The sequence below is a fragment of the Neodiprion virginianus genome, chromosome 3 (genome assembly GCF_021901495.1).
Source record: "Neodiprion virginianus isolate iyNeoVirg1 chromosome 3, iyNeoVirg1.1, whole genome shotgun sequence".
In the NCBI taxonomy this organism is placed as follows: Eukaryota; Metazoa; Arthropoda; class Insecta; order Hymenoptera; family Diprionidae; genus Neodiprion; species Neodiprion virginianus.
The window spans coordinates 21,119,459-21,146,472 of NC_060879.1; the positions used below are offsets into that span (position 1 = coordinate 21,119,459).

The 27,014-nt window shown below is 39.4% G+C and overlaps 1 protein-coding gene and 1 long non-coding RNA gene across 2 annotated transcripts; both read right to left on the reverse strand.

Moving 5' to 3' along the window:
- Positions 1-2,705: 2,705 nt before the first annotated feature.
- LOC124299817 (uncharacterized) lies at positions 2,706-10,973 on the reverse strand. Its single transcript, XR_006907076.1, has 3 exons — positions 10,882-10,973; positions 10,116-10,231; positions 2,706-3,251 (listed from the first exon to the last, which is right to left on the reverse strand). It is a non-coding gene; the product is annotated as an uncharacterized LOC124299817 (long non-coding RNA).
- A 10,521-nt stretch (positions 10,974-21,494) lies between these two features.
- Positions 21,495-26,633, reverse strand: LOC124300431 (uncharacterized). The gene is made up of 6 exons (XM_046754529.1): positions 26,332-26,633; positions 24,260-24,507; positions 23,719-24,044; positions 23,167-23,410; positions 22,720-23,000; positions 21,495-22,071 (listed from the first exon to the last, which is right to left on the reverse strand). Exons 1-6 carry the CDS (start codon positions 26,402-26,404, stop codon positions 21,834-21,836), a joined length of 1,410 nt encoding a protein of 469 aa, XP_046610485.1. The 5' UTR covers positions 26,405-26,633; the 3' UTR covers positions 21,495-21,833.
- Positions 26,634-27,014: the final 381 nt, after the last annotated feature.

Genomic DNA, 27,014 nt, shown 5'->3' on the forward strand with positions numbered 1-27,014 from the left:
GGGTCCCGTACAAACGTAATTCTTTTATTTTATGTGTGATAACTACAAATTAACTATTCTCTGACTTTCTTCCGTTACTTGTACTGTAAGACCTTGCTTCTCTCCAAATTTCATGATTCTACGTCAACGGGAAGTATCCTATAGATTTTGGTGAGTGAGTTTCCGGGTATCAAAACGTGTGGCACAAATGGCCGCATCTTTTTGTTGCGTTGAATTAGAAGCTTCAATTTTTTAAACTTCCAAGGGACCGTAGACCTTAGTATTTGATATTAATTTCAACTCAATACCTTTAACCGTTCCTGAGAAAAGGGGTCTTCACAGACGGACGGACAGACGGACGGACAACGAAGTGATCCTATAAGGGTTCCGACTTGACCTTTTGAGGTACGGAACCCTAAAATATCGCGGTTTCTCTGACAACGAGTAAATAAAATTGACATTATAATTCCGAGGCGTGTGATTTACTCGCTTATTCCACAGCCTGTATCACCAATCGATACCGGATCTGGCTAACGCGTTTCCTTCGATACACACACGCATCCTGTGTATGCTCGAGTTATTTCCAAGTATGCACACTGCTGATCTCTCATCCCTGTTGCTAGCATGCCTCGTGCCTTTGGTCGCCGTCCAACTTGCACCCTCCGCGTAGCTGGACGGTCTACCTAGTTACTCACCCCCAGTCCAACGCGCAACCCTTTGATCGGGAACAAATCTCCTAACCGCGACCGCACAGGTCATGCCAAACCAACGAGAACCCGGCCACTTTCGTCATTTCCGTAAAAAATTTCACGATCTGTCAATCGGTGGTGAGGGATCTTCGCCTTATGAGTAGTTAATACGTGATAGCGATTCCTTTTTTTAACTTCCCGGTTCTCTGTTTTTAGAGAAAAAAGGTAGTTGTTGTAATCATCCCGAAAATGAAAAGTCTAGAGAATCGCCTTTAATCATTTTCAGATGGATACTTAGGTTTTGGATTTGATCGGTTCGGTACTGTTCGAATTATTTAAATAAAATAAAAATGATGATATCTTGAGAATGGATGACCGGGTTCCAATAAAAATTGGTACCTCTAGGTTTTTTGGGCTGCTGATCACAAATCGAAAGTCGGATTTGCGAAATTTGAATCTGGTTTCTTCGATATACTGAAAAAAAAACTAAACACATTTGGATTTTTATGAAAATTGATGCTACAAGATTTTTGTGGTCGCTGGTCATAAATTCAAATATGGTAGTTCACAGTCCGGAGCTCGTCTGATATTCGTACAGGTACTATGGTACCTCACAGTTTTTTACTCTTTGAGCACGAATTTGAAATTGTGCTTTTAAAGTTCGAATAAGATAATTACTAAAATAATGACAAAACGAATTTGAAAACCGAAATTCAAAAGCTGGTTCATGGTCAGCCCGAACCCGCTTGTTTAATGTTATCTTCATTTGCAAAGTCTTGTTAGTCTATGAAATATGAAAACCGAAAGCCTTCATTTCCGGTTTTAACACACGAAAAGAAGATTTCACGTGCTATGGTTACTAGAAAATTCTAGTAAAATGGGCGTCGTTATAATAGCGATAGAAATTCGTCTTGGTGTACGTTAAAACTGTTACTTCATGTGAAAGAAAGAGAGAATCGTTTGAAGGAAATGCTTACAGAGAATATATGAAATATATCTTATAATCCATCTTTTTCCGTTCTATTAAATGAAATTGGACACCAGGTATATAATAATATAATGTACTATAACGAGGCGAAGAATAAAAATGCGAGCCACATTAGTTAATACAATGAGAGGAAATACAAGAAACGTAAATGATGAAATCGGCTGGGGAGGATTTCGTTCGTAGATATATAATAAAAGTCGTGTCGTATCTTCGGGGCACTATATCATATCGAAAACTCGAATTGTTGTGTGAAATAACTGCGAGAAAAGGGTTTTTGGTACAGCTTATTGCAAGGTATGATTGCTATACGGGGTTTAAATGCTATGAATTATTGCGCGCGTTTTGGGGTTCGTTGCGTACATACCATGAATGTCGAATTCCTGCTATACACGTTACATGCACGTGTTGCAATTAGGCTGGTATGACAATTAATCACTGACGAAATTATTGCGAGTTAGTATATGTGTGTGGTAATCGATACGCGGTATAAAGTGATGGAAGGGTCATAACGGAATGTCGGAGAAAATAATTGAAACGGTTGATCACCCTTTCGGGCTAAATTTCATAGTTAATTTTAAATAGTTGCTATTTATACAGGAAGGTTTCCAACTAACGAATAATTACACTGGCCAACGGTGGTTTTGTTGCCCTTGATATTTGAGTGGCCTCGGTAAGATTTGATGTCAACGACTCTAGAAGTGAGCGTACTTTTCTGAAATTGGCTCCAGTTATTTACTTCACCAACATTTTCATACATGACTCAAAAAATCAATATCGACATGACAGATTGGATTTTTTTTTGTTGAATAGTTTCGAAAGCGTTAAATTCCAAATTTTTTAGCGGCGGAACTTAGAGTAAAAAACTAAACTTTGACGAAACATCAAAGTTCCGAATGATCGAAGAATTTTTGTTCTGTGAATTTCTGGTAAAATTTCACCACTCTGATCTTTCTTTGTTTTCGATTTTCGATATTTTTACGTTCGGAATCCTGATCATTCTGATTTTCGGTTTATCTGATTTTTTACACCCGCTCGTTGAGTAAACTACACTGTGTAAGTATATTTTAATTTTCGGAATTTCACCCTATCAAAACTTTGCTCTACCGTAACTTGAATTTTCGGAATCTTGCATTTCGAAACTTTGAACCATCGGGCTTCGGCCGTTCGAAACTTTGTTGTTTGGTAAAAGTTTGATTTCTTTAGGTCAAGTTTCACCACCAAGTAATTCGGATTTAGGCGCTTTCGGAACTTTTCAAATTCGGAACTTAAACCCCGCCCCTATTCTATTCGAACCGGCATACATAGTTGAGCTTTCCGTGGAGAGTTTCGGTCCATTGTCCGGTTGCTACGTGCCATTACCACCCTCGCGAGGTCGTCTAATGCCCTTTCAAGGAACGGACACCCGTTGAACGTACCTTCCAGGTACTCCTAAGGCACGCATAAACGCGCCAACATTATGCCCCCGATGTTCGGTAGCCGTTGTATTAGTTACACCAAGAACACACAAAGGAGCGGACTTTCCCTCCCGCTGGATATCCCGAGTTACAAATAGGGCCTGGTTCTCTGGTTCCATCAATATTTGCCTCTACAACTTGCTGGAATAATTCATGCTATGAGAGAAATTTTTTCATATAGCTGCGGCAATTGTACAGTCTTTTAACTATTCTTTTTTATTTCTCACCGTAACCAAACAATGCAGTTCCGGCTACGAAAGGAAAATTAGTTTTTCAGCTGTAACCAGAAAATCTACCATTTATCACCAGGAGGTATCAAAGTTGAAATTTTTAATTGGCTTCAGGTTTGGTTAAATAAAAGTACTGGTCTAAAAACGAAGACACTTTTTTTTAAGTATAATAAACTACATTCAAGATATAGTTTACTTTGATTTTTGCGAAGCGCAGGTTTTATAAGATCGGAACATTTTCAAGACAAAACGAAATGAGAAAGTTTCTAATATCGAGGATCAACAAACGTACATTTACGGAATGACAGAGTAATGAATATACTGAAAAAAAATTAGACATGTGTTTCTGTAGTTAAAAATGCATATTTCAATAAGTGCTGAAAAATTTGGTTGTATTTTACGAGATTTTTCCGACTTTCTTCAAGTCATTTTGAATGAGCGCTTCGGAGATAGCGAATTGAATCACATCTTAGGGATGATTGAAAACGCTTTGCGGAATAGGACTCCATTTTTCTTCCATGAGTACGATCAAAAAAATTTTCAACTAAATCTGAAATCTTCACTTTCGGTCCTGATCGATACCTCGTGGAATGCATCTACTATTTTTGTAAAGCAATAGGTTCTTTTAGCCCGTGGTGCAGGTGTTTTGGTAAAAATTAAAGAGTGATGAAAAGTGTGATTAATGAATTGCAAAGAAAAGAAAAAAAATAAATAAAAATAGATAAAAAATGATTGCACTAGCTTTGCGGCTGATATGCGATGTGATTTATAATCATGACGGCGATTATCATTCTTTGTTCTGATTTCACTCGTATAGCACCCTGATTCCCAGGAAAACGTTTCCGCCTCTTTTCAAGAGAAAATTAGATTTTGGCCATCTTCCAAACCTGGAAGCCTGTTATCTCTTAGATTTCGTTGGGAACGAAGAGGAAAGGCAGAAAACACTTTTACCTTATGTAATATTCCAAAATGAAAGTCAATATCACCACGAAATTTATAGACTCGAAAATTGTTACAGATCCTAAAAATCCTCCGTTAGTTAGGTGACACGTATATTTGCACCGACAAATTAAACAAAGAGAGAAAGCTTGTCTCTTTGTTCCAAGTCATTTCAAAAACCAGAAAAACCGATTTGGATAATTCTTGCAACATTGGAAAGTATGTTTCCTACATATTGACATAGCCTATATTTCATTGCACTGACTTCTCAGAGTACTTACAACTAGAAAAAACTGATTCAAAACCAGTCTTACCAGAATTATCACGTGATATAAGCATAAAAAAAATGTAAGAATCTAAATGAATTTGAAAATCTGGAGGGGTAAGAATCACTGCTGTGCGATTAATCGGCTAATCGGCAAATTCGATTCACCGTTTTTTGGTTGATTTCGTTTTGATTAATCGATTGATCGAACTTGCCTCATAATAATTCTTCAGATCAATCGGTATTACGAATCGCAGCTCATTTACAATGCTCGAATTATACTCGTCTATGATTAAAAACCGATGAATCGAAACTGTCGGTTAATCGACTAACCGAAATTCTCTATTTCTACATTTCAAGCTTCCACGAAACACTCTTTACGATTTCAAAAATTCGACACAACAAAGCTTTTATTCGACGACCATCCACTCCTCGACCCTCGCCCATCACAGTCTTTTCGTTTTGCCGTGCCTTTTTCCATTCCGGTTCCTGCGTGCATCCTTCCGCTCCCCATTATCGATCCCCTTTATCGTATCTCTAGGGTGCAACCTTAACACTCAGTTCTAATTTCCTAATGAATTATTCCTCGTCCTTGGTTGACTCTAACGTAAATGACCTTTGTGCTGCGTTTATACCCGGATCCCGGTCTAAGCCCCGAACCGGCCGTGCGAGATTTAATAACAATTAATTGAACGGAGCGTGACGAGGCGGAGGAGGACGCTGTTTTCCTTCTATATCCACGCAGGTAAACGCGCGTGAAAACACGCCCGCCCCGCTAGGTACACAAGATTAATTAACCCCGTTACTAGCGTGGATTTATAAGAGAGACGCTACGCGGACCCGGATGAAAACGGGTCGTATTGAACAACGGGCCGGATAGCAGATCATATCGGATTTAGAACGGCGAATCGCTAAATAAAACCCCTATCATTCTGCTCTAATAACTCGCTGCAGATACTCCCGATTCCGTATCAATTCTAACGCGATAACTGCGATCTCGCGTCCGATCGGTGTCAGGCGCTCCGTTTCACTTAGGCGAACCTTTTTTTCCGTTTCTATTTCTCGTCCATACTTCTCCATCTCTTTTTATTTCCCTCAGACGGATATCCGGAGACTCGGCTTCGTGAAAACTTCCCTCTGTTCGAAGAATTCATTCGTCAGTTGTGAAAACTAGCGATTTAATTGCTTACATTGAGTATACTCAGGAAAATTTTATTATTTTTAATATTGAATTTTAGTAAAATATGGTTATCGTTACAATAACCGCTGTTCAAATGATACTGTTGGAATTTCAAGAAAATTTCACACAAATGACTGTTCAAAGTGCATGATCACAATTGTCAAGGCAACATTCTCTGGTTACTGCAACGTTATTGCAATATTTGTTTCTTTGATTCACTATATTCTTGTGGTTGAATGAGCCAGCGACATTAATCCATTGCTACGCCCAAATCACATTACGTCTATAGTCACAAGAAAATATATTACGAGTGATCATAATCAAAAATAATAGTAACGCATCCTAGAGTTTCTGGTTACAGGTAGAAAACTATTTCTTAAGGACTGTATTACAGTAACCAGTGAAAATGTAAATTTCTATCGAGCGGACTAGGTGTCCATTTTTTTCTGCGTATCAATTGAAAAAGTGAGTGAAATATTACGTTTCGGCGAGTGAAAGTTTCGACGTTGGTCACGAAGCACAAGACCTCTAGTGCAAATATTTATTGCCCGTTTCACCTTCCTTCATTTTTTTTCAGCACTTTGAGACTTTTTTCCGAAGCTCTCTTTCTCTCGAAATTTTTTTTTTTTTTTTTCCTCTTTCTCGCTCTCATCATCGTAAATGGGTACCCGCAGTATATATTTAAGTATATGTATGCACGAGGATATTTTTCCATTACGCCGGAGTTTATCACGAGGCTGAATATAAAACCCGAGAACCGTGATGAATTCGAGGCGACGCGAGGAGAAGAGAGAAAATAAGAGAGAAATAAATGACGGTAAAGAAATAAAAATAAAAAATAAAAACATGGAGAAATAAACGAAGAACAATAAAGGATATACAAAGAGAGATCGAGAGAAAAAAAAAATGGAGTAGACTAATCAATATACGTACATAGAGATGAGTGAAAAACCGGGAGAAAATTGCCCGGGTATCTGTATTACAGAGATAGCGAAATTGATATTCAGCCTTGAGATTTACATTCGTCGTCTTCAACGGCGATAAGACGCTGCGCCGTTCCTCGTTTCGTTTTCCCATCTTTCTTTCCGTCAAACACAAGAGCCGAAAAAAGAAGATAAAATAAAGGGAAAGCTGAAGAAGAAGAGGAAAAAAAAATCAAATTCATATGATATCGAGGAGTTTCCTCTCCCCTGCATTCGGCGTACACGGATAGCTACTTCGGTATGCTCCAGAGCCAAGAAATACTTTTCAACTTTTTATATCGCTCCCCCACTAACACACGAGCAACGTGTGTATTCGTGCTCTTCGCATCCGCACAAAGTTGACAATACGTGGAGAGCCTGTCCTCCGAATTCGGCGTGCCAACTTCTGTTTGGAAAGTTTTCCCCATCAAAATATAGAATTTCAACCGGCGGCATGTTCGCCGTTTCTTATCGTTGAAATTTTGAACCCACTTTCAGCTAACCAGCAGCTAGTTCTTATCCAAGGGACTTCGGATCCGGGGCAAAAATGCACGGCACAGGGTCGAGTTTCTACCTCCACGTTGGCTTACCATATTTCATTCCCGATTACTCGCGCAAACCCCGTGAGAACTTCCTCTATAGCGGGATTTATTCCTGCGAAAGTTTTTGAACGCGCTATTTTCTCTGCACAACCGGAAGACCCGCCCAATTTACATGGCTTTGGAATACCGGTTGATGGGGCGATGGCGTGTCTGTGTGTGTCACAAAACGTTGAGATAATGGTGCTGAGAGGTTTGAGAGCATTGCATTAACCGATTCCGTAAGAGCTTTTGATACCGGGATACGCGATGGCTTCGAATCGTTTCGTCTTTCGACTTTCGAAGAAGAATTTGAAGAATGTACCGTGAATTACAACCAGAGTTACAGCTCACGTTTAGGTTGAGCACCGTTTCCCGTTACGGCCGTCCAAAATGTCAAACATTATTTGTCGAGATAATCTGAATATCAGGAAATGTGGAAAACGATAAAAAATTCAGTTCGGACAATCAGTTAAGTCAATAATGGGGCAACTAGAATAGAACTGTCATTAAATTCTGTTAATCAGCCCGATAATGGGAGTGGTGGAAGACGGTGGTCAACCTGAATATGAGATGTAAGTCAAGTTGTTAGAAAAACTCACGCGATAATGTTTACTGAGAAATTTAACCTCATTTTTCAATGCGTTCAATTTTTTATATCAAGAAAATTCATCCTCTTGTTGATAAAAGTAGAAGCCTTCGGTGTGTATATTAAACGTCGTACAAAGAAAGCGGAAAGGCAAGAAACCGAAAGCAAAAACTAAAGTGAGAAAAGAAAAGTAGGTCGAGTTACTTTAATCCTGATCCTCGAAGCGCTCGGGATAAAGAAATTATTGTAGACGATTTAAAAATGGAATTGTAACGAGCTGCTGAGTCAGCGTGTGTAGAAAAATTATTCCAGATTAAAAACAAACGAACATTTTAAAAACGTATATATATTTGTGGACAAAAAAGTCTCGTCCTGACTGTGACAGAGTGAAAAGAAAACACGTTTGCAATTATTTATACGCTTTAATGTGCTCGGGGAACAATAATAGGTTTTTGCAATGTTTTATTCCGATTACATTAACAAGTAAAATGAAGACGACTTGTTCACCCTGCGTGCCTTAGGTTTCAACGCTGCGTTGCTGCGCTGATGATTCTGCGACTTTGACGCAGATCCGAGAAGAAAAAGGGCGCGAAAAAAAAGAAGAAAAATACGGTGCAATTTGTTCCACGCGCTTTGAAATTCGAGCCCCAACCATTTGTGTCTTGATTCAAAGAACCCTCCGCGCCCGTGGATTTTTCTTCCCGCAGTGAGATGGAAACGAAGCGAGAACGCGAAAGAGCGACAGTGCGAATTCGAAGCAGGTACTTTCCTTCTTCAATCTGTCATTTTCGCCGCGTTCTCAGCTTAATTATAACGCTGAAGTATCAGAATTGAAGTCATATAAGTGGCAAAAAATGTTGCCGAAGACCGAAAGCGAAGTGGTGAAAACAGGTTCGAAGGATCGGTGTGCTTTTCTCGCTGGGGTGAAATTTTCCCAAAAACACACGCTCGGCCTGCATATGTTTGTGCACAAGTACACTCGCAATTATATTAGATACAAGAAGCTGCACGGAGGTTGGAATTATTTTGGAGTCTGTGGGCGCTACGAGCCCTAAAGCTTGGGGTTTAATTCAATTGTTTCCTTTCTTCGCGTGACTATATTATCAAAACGTTTCTACTGTCTCGTTCGCAGGTCAAATTTATGCCATCGGATTAACCGTGGCAAAAACTCCAACGGAATAAAGCATTACCCAGGCACCCTGGAAAAAGCAGCCCCCATCTCTCCCTCTCTCTCGCTCCCCGTACCTTCCATCTCGTTGTTCCTAAACTTTGCACTCTTCGCGCGGACGCTAACTTTCGGTAAAAATAAATCAATCAATATATTAGCCGGTTGAATACGGGAAAGAAAGATTCGCTCGGCCGCGAAATACGCAAAGTGTAGAGAAATTTGTAGCGAAATTTTTTCACGTTTGCAAACGAAGTTGTGCGAATTTCTTTGTTTTTCTAATGGTTTTTTACGCGTGAAAGAAATTCAATCTTCAAGACGGGTTTTATCTTTCCTAGCCATCGCTAGATAAAATTTTCCGCTTTTGAAAGATTTGTCAACCCAGACGCCGAACCAAATGTGATCTTTTCTGAACTAAGTTTCGAATTTCAACTTTGTCAATACTAGACAGAGGACAGATACAGAAAGGATCAAATTTGTTTTATTTTTTTTTTATCTTTGGTGCAATTCCTTCCCTGCAGGTTCGAGTTACACAAAGACTACTGAGAACACATTTTTTCCCCAATTTCACCCCTACTTTGGAGAAAAACTGCACTTTTCACCATCGCGAATTCTGATTTACCATCGAAAAATCAGAGAGAGCTATTTGCAGTAAGAATGGTATTTTCAGTGGTGATAACGCGTGTGAATAGTATCCAAAAAATGTAATATCGCGTATGTTTAAACAGGTCACGTGCTATATTGCCAGAGAAATGTTATACTGTGTAATTATATTTAAGCCGGAGAATCCCAGCTCCATCCGTTTGTCTCTCTATGAGTGTGTTTGCAGCCTCGGGAGCCTACATATGTACATTCTTAGCATACCAACGTCTCACCGGTATTATGTATATACATATACCTATATTCATTCCAGTTTACACTTTCCCGGTTTACATAATGCATTCTATGATAACACCCATATATATATATATATATATAAGATATATATATGTAGGGTAGCGAAGAGCTGCTGGTACAATAAAAAGGAGTACTCTCTTCTCTGACAAGTACCCTTGTCGTAGATTCTTTATAGAGTATGTATTACCGAGTTTACATACCAGCTAGGGGATCCTTCCTCGAGTATTTTGCAATGTGTCGGTTCAATATACTCGCCACCGCGGCGAGCAAACAACTTCGATCACTGACTCGGACTGTCGCTCTCGTAATTTTACATCTGTAACGAATTGAACGACGTGTGATAGTTTTGACAGATCTTTTTCCCAAAAGAAAAGAAAATTCCAGTAATATCTACAGCAATGTTCGTTAATAGGTTACCAGTGGCTCACTACTTTTTTAGAATCAAAACTAGAACGAGCTTCCTTTCTAATCAAATTTTATGTGCCAATGACTAGCGACGCGAGTGACAGGAGAAACTTTTCAGATTTTCGTGACTAAGCATTTTCTTATCACAGCTAGTCGAAAAATCGGCTTGTCACGATTTCTCATTTCTTGAAACTCAGATGACACATGGAAAAAGTTCCTGCACAGAAGTTTCGCATCGTTGTATGAAATTTCTAAAAATAATTTTGTGCGATTTTTCGTGCCTCGTTAAAGATCAATTTTTATGAAAAATCTTCGAAAATCTTCCGTAACAAAATAGTGCCTTAATCGAATTGGCTGAATGTTTACACAGCATGTCTTTTTCAATACCAAAGATTGTCTGTAAGTTTCGTAGTGGGCGGAAAAATAGTTCAAAAGTTACAAGTAATAGTTTACAGAAAGATGTGAAATTTCTCATCCACACGTACCATAATGCGGGGCGGTAAAAACGGTGAAAGTTGTACAATCGGTATTACGATACGTAACAAATCGTTGAATTCTTACCTTGGATGAATACTCTTCAAAAATATCGTCCGGCAGCAGAGAACTCACGAATCGTCATAAATAACAGACTGAAGTACGCTCCTCAAGAAAAAATCGTCAACTGTTATAAACAACACGCGCAACAATTGACGATCGCGCTCAACTGCGCAGCAGCGCCACGCGCAGGGCAAGCAAATTGCTTGACGCGCGGCGAAGTTTGAATCGAATTCTCGCCACTGTGTGAATATTTGTTGATATATCTTTTGAACCACTTCACCGCTCACTATGAAATTTTCAGACAACCTTTCGCATTGAAGAAGACACGCTGTGTATAAATTATAGCCCATTCGATTGGGGCACTTTTCAGTTACGAATAATTTGCGCGCATTTTGTATGAAAACTACACTGAAACGGGATATGAAAAACACGAAAAAAATACTCTCGGGAAGTTCACAAGAGAACGTAAAATTTTTGTGAAAGAACTTTTTTCATACGTCGTCCAGGCTTTAAGTCATTCAAGTCACAGAGTCGTATATTGAGTATGCATCAAATCGATGGCAGCATGGAAGAACGCGACACCTCAAATTATGTTAGAAGAACGTGACATCTTGACCGCGGTCAAATCTTTCATTGATACGGCACTGAAATTTTTGGTACTTGAATTATACGAAGCATTTTTTTCCAATAGATTCAATAATTGTTTTAATCATTTTCACTTAATGAGTTCGATTGTATGTGAAAGTTTCTGACCATTCTGTAAGCGCAATGTAGCGTTCTGTGTAAATATCATTCCAATTCCGTAATGTATATGTAATTTATATCTTCATTTCATAAATTGACAAATTCAACGTAATTAGCATGTTGAAACTGAAGAATATTTATTTGTTAAATTTTATGTCGAAGTTTTTGGTTTCTCATTATGAACGCTTAATAAATGAGAAAATGATTGAAATAATTATTGAATCTAGTGGGGAAAAAATGCTTCGGATAATTTATGCATACGAAATTTCAGTGCCGTACCAATGAAACATTTGACCTCGGAATGTCACGTTCTGCTTTCACAATTTGAGATGTCAAGTTCTTCTGGCACAATCTGAGATGTCACGATCTTCTAGCAAAATTTGAGATGTCACTTTCTTCCATACTGCCGTCGAAATTATTACATTCGTAAACTGTGAAGATCGCTTCACAACTACGAATGTGAAAAAAACTGAAAATATAAACAAAGGATTCCGCATGCATAATTTTGAATTGCTTGAAAATCATTCAAAAACCCTCAATGTTCGTTAGATTTCACTGTACGGTGATTTATATCATTCGGAAGTAATTTCGAAAAATTTGTCGAAATAATGTTGTCTTTTTTTCAGTAATCAGTTTAATATTATCATTTGTTATTCATTATCAATATCGATTCAATGTTGTAAATTTAAATATGTCACGATTACAGCATGACGTAAAAAAGGGTTTCAGTAACTTTGTAGAAAACAGTCTTATGAATAAAATGAGCCGTCGCAAAGTGGAATCGACCGAATTTATAACACTACATTTCCAAAAATCTCTTCGAAATTTCAAATGAAGCATCAGTGTCCAAGTTTTCGTTTGTTATTCCAATAGGTACGTATACGTTATTTTTTTGTATTTTCAATGAGATCTCCGTAGTTTACAGACATAATAAATAAATACTCAATGTACTACCCTCGACGTGTTTAAATGCGTAATCACACAACAAATCAATAACACATCCAAAATAATGAGAACTCTATCACGCAATTTATAAATCGCTCCTTATTCTTATTCAAGTATGTCAACGCTATCCTACCGGCGACGAAACCCTGAGCGATGTACCGTATCATAAGTAAAATCCAGTAGCAAGCAACGCTGTTGCACAACCCTACACTGTTAAAAATGATTGTGAATTTACTACACATTTACTGTACAAAAGAGGTGTAAATTTACAAATTCAGTGCAGCAACGTAAATTGCAATGCATTTGTTTGAAATGTACAATGAAAAAGTTTAATTTTACTAAAATTTATAGGAAAACCACAAAAAAGTAATTTGATTTTACTAAATTTTGTAGTAAATTTATTGTCTTCGTAAATTGAATCCACAGTAAATGTATGGTAAATTCATTGTTCCGCATCCAGATAAAACTTCCAACAAGTGTAAGAAGTTCCGTACAGAAATTTTTAACAGTGTAACACAGACGGTTACTTATAATGTCCGAATTCAAATCTGTTTCAGATTGACTAGATCGGGGTTTGCCGGGTGGGCGAAAATTCGGAGGGCTCGGATATAAGGTATAAGGCGTAATATGCGCTTGACGAAAATGAAAATCTGCCCAGGTACGGGACTGAGATACACGAGCCGAGAAGACGGGCGTCTGATCACTAGGGTTAAAACGCGAGCGGGCGGTGCAGCGGAGAGTGGGGGAGCTTTTATGGTGGAAACTCTAAAGAGCTTCTCTACCCCCCAGTTAACTCAATTATCCGAAGAGCGTCGGATGCGCGAGGCGGAGAATGAAGACGAAGGTGGAAAGAGAGGAGCCGAAGTCGTTTCTGCAGGCGGGTGTGTTGCTAACTACATAGGGAATAATGGCACCATGGTAAAATAGCCAGAATCGCTGAAATAGGACAAGCGTTGCCGGGGCTGCTTAAGAGGGTTGAGAAATGGCCTCGGTAAACTCGACTGCTCAACTGCTTGACTGGCTTGCCGTCCCGTTTCTCTATCCTCCATCACCTCGGTCTCCCAGATTGTTTCACGCGATTCCCACACCGTACACAGGCACACACACCCATACAGACACCTGATATTCCAAGTACAAACAGGCATACGCGGCGAGATTACGAAGACGCTTCGCTGTCGAGAGGGACGTAAGTATACTCGGGGATTCTTTTATGGACCTTGTATCGGCCGCCGCGGTTCTATTTCGTTTAAAGAAACCTCCGTCAAACAGCCCCGTATACTTGCGGATTTTTACCTACGTCCAGAGCGGATAGGCGGACGTATAACCGCATTGTAAAAAAGAAGGGATCGCGTACACGTGATCACAGTGATTCTGAAACGTCCAAGTTTCTCGAGAAGTCCGTGACGTTGGTAATGCAATAGTTGGAGCACATGCTAATGGAATTAACTTTGCATTTACATGCTCGTTATAATCCGTCTCTGTCACTCTACGCTTGATTGGTCGATACGTTTCCTTTCAGCTAATAAAATGCAGAGTGAGAGTAAACGGAGTATCCCGAATATATATCTCGCTCTTTCGTCATCTCGGTTGCAGTTTTCGCGAGGTTGACGACATGGATAGCTACCTCCAGCGGTATATACTCTAAAATCCAAAATCTTGAATTCTGTATTTATGGGTTAGATTCAATGGTCATGGATTATGTTGCGTCTACAGAGATCAAAACCGTCGAATTTCGGATCCAGAGTTTAGATTCGACGGTCGTGAGCTATAGTTTGGCCGGCAGAATTACGGTATTTCCACAATCTTTATGGTTTTTCCATTTACTCTTTTGTACCTGCCGTACCCGAGATGGGGACTCATCGTTAGTCTGATCTACGGTCAGAAACAAACTATTTACCGTATTTTGACAAAGCTGAAATTAAATATAATTTTAATAACAATATTGTAAGCCTGTATTTTAGCACGGTAGATATTTTCCACGGTTCTAACATCCCGGCAGTTACCTCTGTTACTGTTGCACTCACTCTAATCCAAGGACCACTTTTCGTTCCTTTAGATATCTGTCTGGTTATCTGTTTCAGTAACAGGCCTACTTCTGTTGACAAAAGCTACTTAAGAGATTAATAGATACGAAGTTAAATCAACTTTTATTAACTTTATTATAACAACAAAACGTATTTCAACTGGGTGCCGGATCGAGACTGTTGCACACAGGCAGTTGCGTGGCGAGTATGGTTCATATAGATTGAGATTGCCGGCCGACGGTGGCGACTCATCAAAGAAACTATTTCAGAATCACTGCATCCGAGTGTACAAATCTACCTTCTGCAGAACTGTTCGACATGTGGTCACTGCTATACCTACGCTTTTGCGATTCGGGCTTGATCGGGTTTTTTTTTGTTTTCCTTTTAATATAATATTCCGAGACGATTTTTCGAGAATTTCATTGTCCAGTTATCTCTTTGAAAAACACACACACCAAATATATATATACATATATATATATATATATATCTTAGATAAATCTTAGACGGTCAAACGAGACGACTTGACAATAATGAGAGTATGGTCAAAGATGCTGAAAAGATGACTTCTTCAAACAATTTTCATTTCAACGTTCGGTAAAGGCAAATCAGGCATACCTAATCATGGATTTGATAGGTCAAAGTTAATGAGGACGACAAAAGAACCTGTACCTCATGCAGAGATGAAAGAACGTTGGTACTGTCTCGTGAAGTCAGTGATCAAAACCTCGGACAATGCAGACAAAGATTCTTTACGGAAAAGCAATTTCACTCTTTCCGATACGAAAAGCTCAAAGGTAGGCAGCTGAGAATCTCTGCTAGGCGTTAAAGATACATTACACGTACAAGCGGTGGAAAAATATCAGAGTATCATGTGCTACTCTAACAGATTTGTTGGAAACGAGTATTTCGTGTGTCAGAAACTCCAGCAACTGTTTAGAAAGTGTAACCGAAGCTACGTTATCAAGTTAAATGTAATTCAAAAGCGTAGAAAGAGTTCTGTGATATGTCGGTCAGAAAAGAAGACGTCGTTAACTGTCAACTGTCAACGTTTCAACCCTGGGTGTGACTTCTCTTCGGGATACATATTTATTAATCTAATTAAACAATAGAATAAACGAAATTCATCACAAGTCTTAGTTGACAATCAGTGAGCATTGAGAGAGTCAGTGAGACTGACCTTAAATTAAATTCGACAATTAGAGATGACACAGAAGTTCAATGACACTTCAAATTCAGACGGGTAAAACACGTTGTTATAGGGAATGGGTTATTAACTTGAGATTGTACTCACCAAGGTATCATTACGTCTTCCTTCTCTCAAATACTTCACAAGACTGACGAACTGCGGCGCTGAACAAGAATCAGTTATTACCTGTCGCTCTGGACACACAAGAGCGTGACATGAAAATAAACAGTCTAGGCTCGACACATCGCCCTTGTATACAATAGATATTAGTTTTTGTACACACACCTTTACTATATATGAAACCAACAGTCATAGACTTATCCAATTTTTGAATTTCACGATGAAGAACCACACGTAGGACGAGTTTATTTGTACTCCGCGAACCAAACTGGCAAACGGATATTAGAGAACAAAGAGAGAAATATCATTGCCTATTTAAGTTTCTTTAATTTGAGGCTGGTCTCATTTATTCTCTCAATATTCACTGATTGTAAACTGAAAATTGTGTTGAATTTTATTTATTCTTTTGTGTAATTGGATACATGAATATGTTAAGGAGGGCTCACATCTTGGGACGAAACGTTGACATTTAACGACGTATTCCTTTCTGACCTATGTATCCAAGGATTCTTTCTACGAAATAAATTCTGAGGTAAAGATTCCTGTCTCCAGTAACCCAAAAGTCCTTGTGATCCGGCAAAAAAAGTTTTGATCACCGAAAACACAACATCAAAGAAATCACATCGACGTATTATTTTTTATTAGTGAAAAATTCATAGGGTTCATCCCATTTCGACAAGCACTCGCTGTGTTATTTTATTCTCTAACGACTACACAGACGGTTTCGTTTCACCAACTTTTTCGCGCTGACTGTACGTTCCATAAAGCATTGTTAAAGCTACACGGCATGTACCAGGTGGAAAAATATCCAAGAATTATACGTTACTGCATCAGATTCGAGGTTAAGGTACCTTTCACGTTCCGCACACTCTGCCGGCTGTAGAATGTAATACATTACCACTCCAGGTTCTACTGCAGAAATAGCGCAATATCGTGTAGCTGGCGAGTGAAAACGAGTCAGAAGCCGGGTACGCGATCCCATTTGAAGAAATGAAATGAACCAGGGCAGCTCGAACAATGGTTTATATCTTTTGCGGTGGATTTCCATTCCCCGTGCTCTCTTTTCTTTCCTCCTTTATTTTTCCCTTTCTTTCATCCGACGTGAAGACAGGCTCCTCGATTCTTTTCCGTTCACCTTCTGCGCAGGCGATACTCACCCACCGCCACCACCCTGGCATATGTCGAGGACCCTAAGCGCTCGCAATCTACCCGAGATGCCTACGTTGTTCCCGTTAACTCGATTCGCCGGTCGAAACATTCACCCAACGTTCGAAGGAGCTAAGGGTAAGTTACCACTTGGGGGTGAAGCGAGGGCGTAAACTATGCGGGTGTGTATAACACCATCCCCGATATCAGCAGCCCTTGCACTCTACGCAGTACACAATTCTGTAAGGTATATCTCCACCGCTTACTGCACACCCCTTGTGAAGCTGGTTTTATGGTCTACTCTACGCCCGCGATCTCGCCCAGAGTTGAAGGAATGTCGGACCTTCGTCAAATACGCAAAATCGTAGTTTACAACAGTTCACTGAGAGAAATTTTTAGTTCCGGTTTTTTCTCATTACAATCACTGTTACTAGATTTTCTTGTAACTGTTGCGAAAATTTTATGCTTCTGCAGCAATAAATTGACGTTAAAGACTTGTTTAACTAAAAAAGTAGAGTAAACCGAACAAACTGGCTTTGCGTGGCAATTACCGAAAAAGGATCGACAATACCGCAAAATATTTACGTGTACCTCGTTTTTCCTTATTTCAACGATATTCAAACAGTTTTTTTGATGATACCTCTTTTACTGAATTTTTCTAGTTACTGTAACAAATGAAATTTTTCTCAGTAATTAAATCTCTTCAAACTTTGGGAAATGATAAGGCTCATGATTATGCTTGTGGCTTGGCTGGAAGAGATTCGGAAAATTGACGGAAACAGTCTAGTATTTGCAGCTATAGTTACAGTATGCTAATGTACCTAAATCAGATATTTTTTGTACTTTGCTATCAATTTTCAAAACATTTCTCAGCCAACCCTCAAGCCCATTTATAAGTCGTACATCATTTCCCAAAGTTTAAAGAGATTTCATTACTCACAAAAAGTAAGAATTGTGAAATACGATTTGCCCGGATTTGATGGAGGTCCCTTTTAAGGAAGTTGCTTGGGAAAAAATTAGGATTCATTGATATTTGAAAGTTTGAACGAACGATGCTTTTGAGGAAAAATTTTAACAACTGTTTGAATTTAAATCTTGCGAAATACGGGACCATTGAATGTACCAAAGATTAACGTGTTTTGTTTTAAAATGATTTGGAATTTTCTTTACCATAGAAACCGGTTTCATTTTATATAAATCCTACTGCATATTAATAAGGTTATCTTCTCTCGTCTTTGAAAAATTCAAAAATATGTAAATCGTTTCGTGGTAAATTAATTTCACATTATACATGACACGTACAATTTTTATAATCTACAGACTAAGTGTATAAGTTTCCAGATAGGGGTGCGTGAAGGGTTGCGCGACCCCGTGGGAAAGCATACAGTGTTGTATAAATTTGGGGCAAATTTAGTCTCACTCTTCATCCTGACGCAAATAGCATTGATAATCTCTGCATCTACTTACCTCTTTCTTTAAAACGATGACGTCAAGCCTGAGCTAAAAGGATCCCAGCATCCTGCATATATCCGCGTTACGCGCCGGATTTCCATTTACGGTTATGATAACCTACTGCGAAAAATGTTCTTGAGAAATGAAACTTTTGCGTTGTTACTGGTTCACTGACTGTGGAAACGAGCGTCGAGTTTCACTATCAATGAACGGGCGAATTAAGAATGTTCGTTAAAATTATAGACATGTAAATAAAGAACGGCTGGATACGAAACGAAGTATCTCGTGCAATCGGTTGCAAGTAATTGCGGGGCACGTTATCTAGCGATGAATAAATCAGCGAATGAATGAATATGAGATGACCAGATAAGTGAATTCATACACTCACATGCAAGAATCACTGAGAAATTGTATAAATTATGTAAAAATTTTAAACATATGGAAGGATTCGTCGATCTCTTCTAGACTTCCTCCTCGATCGCCGAGTTTTGAAAATCTCATACATTTAAGAATGTCATTATAAATTAGCCTGACGACGACAGGCTGGGCCCGCCGAAACGTCGCTAAATGAAAATTAAAATATGCAAACCACACATCCTCAAATACTCTGACCCTTACCGACGAATCCTTCCACATATTTAAGAAAATTCAAGGGTCACGAAAAATTCCCATTCTAAAAGTTTTAATGAACTAAAAATTGGTAATACCGCGGTATATAAATTGTGGAATGATAAGACTGACATAGTCGTATATATCTATAATTCCAAAGAATACACTTCTTCCGAAGAGGATCAAAATTCACGGGCAATTTTCCTGCATGATGAAAATCTATTTTTTTCTTCGACAGAGAAGGGTAAAATTCAAGATGGGAAGTCTTACATAGTACTCCATAATTTATGAACACCCCTTGAACGCACGTCACGCTTTTTCAAGTCCATTGTACCGAAGCTTGCACCTCTTTTTCTCCACTTATATTACCATAGAACGTCGACAATGGGGAGTAACGAAAATCGGTTTGTACGATGTAAGTGAGGCGCTTATACACACAACCAAGCGCCTCAAGGGTTAGTAAAATAATTTCAAGGTGAAAACCATCCCTTGGCGGCAATAGTTTCGCGTCGTAAAAACTACACGTGTAACATGCGTAGCAGTTCTGGAGAATTTTCGTGGACGAATCGGCCGGACAGTCCGAATAAAAAGTTAGAAAAAGAGAAACAAGCGTATTGAAAATTTTCAGATATATCGTTGGCGCCAGTGATGATGAACACAAATGAGACAACATTCTTATTTTGACGGAAATGAATATGATCGAGTTCGAATAACACAGGCTAAGATGTTAAAAATTTTGGAAAATGTTTTACGAATAGAACGTTCAGAATGATTAATCTCTGGTCCATTTTGAACCCACTTTTAATATTTTTGAGCTTGTTTTGATCACTCTAGTTCGTCAGAGATCATCTGGGAAAAAGCTTACAAACACTTATCTCCAGAGCGGATAAAGATAGATTTGCGTGAGGACGATACGACGGATGTTCGTCAGAAATTAAATTCGCGTTTTACAACTATACTTCAAGACGACATTCATTCAGTGTTGTTTATGTAATTTGTTGGGATTTGGTGAGCGAATAAAATCGGAGCGAAAACATTAAAATTGGATGAAAATCAATGAAATTTAGTCATTCTGAAGGTTCTAATCGTAAACGGTTGCCTCTAATTGCTGATTAGATAATCCTTTCTCATTCTTACTGAAGAATTTGTTCAAGAGTTGTTTCTGTAACACGGTAAAGAAGCTATTTCATTCGTGTTCACCATCATTGGTGCAAACAATGTTGTTGGATATTTTTAAAACGGTTATTTCTCTCTCAGCTTGACTTAACTTTTGGTTACAACGGTCCGGCGATTCATCCTTAAAACCCATACATGCAGATGTACCCGAGCACATTTCCGACGAGGACCATACTGCTCTTTTATGAAGCTTGGGTACCGCGTTATACGGTCCGTGTAGAACCAGCTCCGAGTCAGAGGTTCCCTGAGGATGATTCCTGATTACATAGTACACCCAATTCCTACGAAGCAAGTCCTTTTGAGGGGGTTTCGGGCCGGGGGGAAGCCGAGGTTAATATTTTAGATGTGGCTTCGAACCGACCACGCAGGTCTCTGGATACACCCGCTGCGTTTGTCTCTGAGTAATTCTCGCAACCCTTCTCAGCCATTCGCGACAACGTTGAAGTTTTCTTTTCGAAATGTATGTACGTATTGTGATAAAAACGAAAGAAAGAAGTTCCAGACATTCAAGTATTCGAGTAACGTCGGCGTCAATTTTTAACTCGATCAGTCCATTTTGATAATCAACCAGTTAATTCAGCGTTCTTCTTTGATTGTTATTCCGTGCCTTGAAATCGCGTTTGAAACGGAATCTGTTGAGTTCGTGTTTCCAAAAGTAACTTTTGCGTCTCGAGTGATTCTTTTCTTCTTCGGTTTCAGTTGCTCGTTTTTCCCTGTCTTTCAACCTCGTTGAACGAATCGTCCAAGTAACGATAAATCCATTGACTTTTTTCCGGGTGAATATTATTATCCGACGAAAAAGTTTTTTAAGCCAGCTTCTGCTGACTGCCTTATTTACGTTGGAAAAAATTTTAACAACTACGAGAATTAAATATTTCACTTGAGACATAATAGTATAAATATTGAATTGAACCGATATGCTTGCCCCATAAAATTCTTGATTCGCTCCCAAAAAGCCTATCAAATTCATTTTCCCAATCTTCTGCAATCAAATTAATTAATTCATACATTTTCTATAACAGCTCGTTAGATCGGAAATTGATTTTTTCTTAACCTGGGATCTCTTTTTAAAATAAACCTAGAGTTGGGAATAATTATAGCATTCGAGATATTTGCTGCTCATAAAAATGTTCAGGTTGAGAGCTTCGACGGACGTTTTTTCTTATCCGACGCATATTTTACATATTGCGATGAACTATTTCCTAAGTACGGATAGCAAAAACCGGTCACAATTTTTAATTATGTACCTGTATATTATTTAATAGGAAAATCTTGTCTTTTCTCAAACATAAAGAGATAGAGAGATAGAATTATATGAATTATTTCAACGTATCTCGGTTCCCCTGATTTTCTCTCTCACCTTGCAAGACTTTTACTTTCCGTCCATACTTATTATAATTATGTAAATTACAATGTTGTGTATATATGCATAGATATTATAAATAAATCGTTCGTTACACGACATCCCGTGAAACATGTGCATCATTGATTTGATAAGTTTTGTCTCTTGTTATTGTCAAAAACAAACTAATTGCTGTAGAATCATTAATGCGATAGACGATCGAAAATTTTTACGACGGGCCACGTTCCTCCTCGCTTTCTGAATACGGTCCAAATTCTTCGTCGGTTAACTTCTGCTGCGGTTCTTCAAGATCAGTTTCCTCCTCCACCGGAAAGCCGCGGAGCCGCCTCGCCTGTTCCTCGATCTCGGGTATCTTCTCATAGACCAGTTTCTCCACATCAACATTCTCCAGCTCGCTTTGCAGCCGTCGCTTTATCGGCCCCTCAATGGCGTCCATTATCTGGTACCTGAAACACCAGGTGCTTACAGCTTTTAGAGATAAAAGCTCTTCATGAAAATTAATCCGAGGCTTGTTGAAATGATAGAAGATTCAGCAATCGGTGTGGTAAAAATGTGGGAAACGGTAACCTGAACAGTGTCGACGAAATGGTGAAAAATGATTTTGCAGCTTTATCTGACAAGAATATTCAGTCGACTCATCGCAAACAACTCAATCATAAGGATCACTGTAAGACGTGGTAAGCGTTTTCTTTCGGTAATTTGACGGTGTAAAAAGCTAGATGTACTATTTATGGTCAGTCTACTATTAGTGGTCACCAATGTGAAATTCCGTACTTCTTAATTTGGCTTTTAACCACTTCAACTATACGCCATTCCGGACCAACAATAAGCTCCGACAGTGAGCAAGTTTTGTACAGAAGTTTGAACACGCAACAACAATAGCACACTTGATGGTTGGAGGATCAGTTTTTAGGTAGATCAAAGCACTTTTATACCACATGTGGACATAACCTGCAATTATTCATAACGAATATAACCACAAACGGCGGGCAAAAACGGTGCATCTATGTTGAATTGAGGAAAAAAGAGTGAAGCAAATCTGAAGATAAGGAAATTGTGGAACGGAGAAAGAATGAATGGCAATTCGTTTAAACCTGAGTAAATTGGGTAGTATGTTGATGCCGGCTTCCATGAGGTAGTCGATGGTACCGGCTCCGTGAACGCGGGCTTGCACGTTGCCGAGTTCTAAATCGAGTTCCTCGAGGGTGGCTCTTTTCCGAGTATCCAATGGCTGACTGAGCGTCAATTTCACCCTGACGTATTCAACGGTGAATGATACGGTTCCCACCCTCGACAGGACCCCACCGATTACGCTCACCTCCCAGTGCGTCCTTCCCTCAATCTCCTGGGTCCCGACGTCAATGCCCGCGTAAACCTTTCATCATATTACGGATATTTTAAAAGACACGTCACCGTGTTACGGGGTTCGCGATGCGATAGCGCGAAGCGGCGCCGATACATCAACCCCGAGTGAACTATTCAATTCTTTCATCCCCCCTTTTCCTTTCATTCCTTATACAAGCGGAGGGAAGCCGCCTCACCGTTCCGTTCTTCATCGTAAGCGTAACGTTCCCCATTCTGTAAAAACTCGCCAGTCCCGTAACCCACGTGTGAGACGTTGTGGCTGCGAATACCCCTATGCTCTGGGTGCGGTCCTCCAGCTTGTACGGGTCATAGCCCATCCTCGAAACCTGGTTACGCGCCTCTGCGATAGCCATATCAAACGGCGATATGGAGTTCGGGAAGTACTGCGGCAGTTGTGATATCTGCTTGTTCACCTCACCCCTGGATTCAGAATACGAAAAGCAAGTCAGATCACAGCGAAGAGCAACACCTCGTGTACGTCTGGAGCGTACATATGATTTTTCAGGACTTTGAGACTTCGAAAGTATTAGTGACTTAGCGAGACTTCAATTTATTTAACACGACTTTAGGACTCGTAACTTAAAGTGACTGCCCGTGACTTCGTGACTTCACGAGATTAATTGACTTTCGGAAACTTCATTTGACTTCCGGAGTGGTTACCCCCTTGGATCAAACATTGCACCCCTTCAGGAAATTGATAAATATGGGAGTGATTTTCGAATACTTACTTCACGTTGGTGTTGACCTCCTTGAGTATGAACGGCTTAATGCTGTCGAATATGAAAGTGCCGATGGTATTGAGGAAGCTTTGGAATACCGAGGCCAAAAGTCCGAGGTTCTCGAAGTTAATGTCGATGTTGACGAACGTCAAGTCCATGTCGATGTCTTGCGCCTGGAGCCTTCCGCTCTGGCTAACCTCGAGACGCGCAACACCGTTGACTTCAACTCCCGTCAACTTCACCGTGAAATTGCCCGCTGAACTGCCGGCAAACCACGATGACAGCGTGTAAGTTCCTCGGATGTCCAAAGCCTCCATACTCAACGCAATCTCGACCTGAAAAAGGAAATGTGTTGGAGGATAAAAGAAAAAGCAAGAAGCGTCAAATATTCAAAGGAGGAGAAAGCTTGGACTGACTGAAGAGACGGCTCAACAAAGGACGAGAATAAAGCGTTGGAAATGCAAGGTAGTAGATAATTGATAGAGAAGCATGACCAGAAAGTAAGTGAAGTACATGATTGGTAGGACGGATGGGTCGGCGATAGGCTGACCTGCATTGCGGCGATATTTGCGTGTATCTGGTGTATCCTAAATTTGGCCAGTCCGTAGACTTGAATGTCCTTGAATTCCATGGTGTAGACCGAAAAGGAGTTCTTCATGTCCGGTACGTTCATGGGATCGGGAATCGGGGCACCGGGAAGTCCGATGGGATCTTCCTGTTGGTAGTGTTCCAGGATTACTCGGATTTGGTCTCTAATCCGTTTCTCTCCCTCGGCCAGTTTATCCTTGTCCCCGTCATCTGCCAGAATTATTCAAACTGTGTTAGGAGTCGCGCATCGTTTACAGCCGCAACGATCTCTTGATCCTTGGTACCAGCTGAATTTCCCTTGCCCTATACTCACTTTCTGAGCTACCCTCCCTCCCCTCGTCTCCCCCCACCCACCCTTACCCGACACCGCCGCGTGCCAAATAAATAAGGAAAGGGGAGCAAATGGTTGGCATCGAGTCCCACTTGTGAGGAAAGGATTCTATATTTCGTTATCTCGATGCGATAGCGGATTTTTTTCGTTTGAAAACATCCTCTTACCGTATTTTCACAGATTAGCGACGACTGAGGAAGATGTGGTTGGCTAAATTAGTCTTACGTTGAGTATACGTATCACATTGTTACTCTCTTAAGTTACGTGAAAATCTTTTTGAATCCTTTTGAAGATATGAAAATAAAAAGGAGCGAAATAATTGAAACTAAAAACTTGGATATCGATGTGTCATTTTAAATCGTGACAAAGCGTTTGAAAATCTAATAGATTTTTTCGATTTTACTTTACGGTGGCTCATTTTATTTAGAAACTATTTTCTACAAATTTGTTGAAATGCTTTCTTTTATAATGTTGGCAAAGTCAAATATTTTGCTTTTGCAGTATTGAACCGATGTCATACATATGATGACGTGATGAAAATACTGCAATGTGTAGATAAAAAAAAAATAAATAAATAAAAATAAAAAAATAACGAACAAGAAAAATCCAATCCAGTCACTTTGTAGAAATTAGTCTTATGAATAAAATGAGCCATTGTAGAGTGAAATCGAATGAATCTACATCATTGTTAACTATTTTGAAGCTATTCGAAACAAAGCACTGAAATTTTAGCTTTTGCTTATTATTCGAATAATTGCTATTTTTAAATTTTCCAAGAGATCTTCGCAGTTGGTGAATATGTTAATTCGATTAATTAATATCCAACGCACAACTGTCTCGTATTAAAATTAATCAAGAGTGTGGATTCTTGGCCAACCAACCTCCTTAATCAATTTGCGAATAAACTATTCTGAAAATCTAAAGGGGTTTGAACATTTATCAACTTTGATTCACGTCAGACTGTGAGAATTCAGGATGGCAACGAATCCCTAAGATTTTCAATATTTCAGAAACTATGAGTGGTTATGAAAGATCTGGCGAGTTGTTAACTCCTGGAGAATCCTGCGTGATTATGCAATATAATTTAAGAATCCTGAGGAAAAGTCGTTCTCACTAATGTCAAGAGAATTTGTGCACCTATGATTTTATACAGCAGTACGCCGTTATTTGATTCAGATTCAGAGAATACAGATGCTTGAGAAGATTTTACGAGTTAATATTATACGCGTCATATTTCTCAATCGAGATAGATTTTTTTCAACAAATATTGACAACGTAAAAAGTTGACGAATAATTTGATTGCCGGAGTGATATTCAAATATTCCATTGAAATGTCGCAATCTGTTACGGCTGCGGAATAATAAAGCAGTTCGGAACATTGACCAATATATCTGTTTGCTGCAGAGGGGAAAAAATCTGAATTGAAGAGAACGAGTAACAAGCACAATGCGACGCTCTCTTTCTACGTTCAAACAAATTGTCATTCGACAGAAAAACCATGGAATCTCATAAAAAATGAACATTTCCAATAAGTTTAAAACACTCATAGTGAATTCACGATCTTGAAGAACGCGAGCATCGAAGTTCTGCCACAAATTCCGCACTTAACGGCGATGCGTAAATTATTCACGACTGCTGCACTAACGGAGAGAAGCAAAAATACCTAATAATGATAACAACAATAATATGACATTTATAAATACCTTTTGCGAGGATGGAATGTAAAAGAACTATAAAAACGCAGCACAAAACGATACCAAACTTGATGGAATTCATTTCACGGTAGTTTCAATAACTGGCATCAGGGTCGGTCACGATCTATGGTATTTTTGCACCGATCAATAAATTGGAAAACACGAATTCCGGCACAGTGATTCCCATGAAACGCGTGCAACACTTGATGTGGACGAGAAGCAGACGAGCTGCGTCCGGGACAGGAAACACTACTACGTAGGTAAAACCAAACGATACTCGCACTTCCCTATCGGTTTGTGTGGATGGTTGGGTCGGGGCTAAGTCAGCCGAGAATCGAATCATGCAGGTCATTAGGAGAGAGCTCGGAAACAGAGGGGGAACAAGAGGTCAAGGGTCGCCAGTTATCTCTTGGACGTCCGTCTCTAGCCCCTCTGTTTCTCAATGTCGGCTCGCGTTGCCCCGTGGCATTATGCTGAAATACGTACGACAATACGACAAATCCCACGTATTATAATAATCCGATAGCCGCTCGAAGGAGGGAGGAGAAGAAATAATTAATAAAGAATAGGCGAAAGAGGGTGAATGAAGAAGTGACGCGATAGAGTTCATAGAATTTCCGACTCATTTATACGCCCACGCGCGTCCAAGGAAATTCCTTATTTTTCACTCAATTTGAGCTGTTTTCGACATT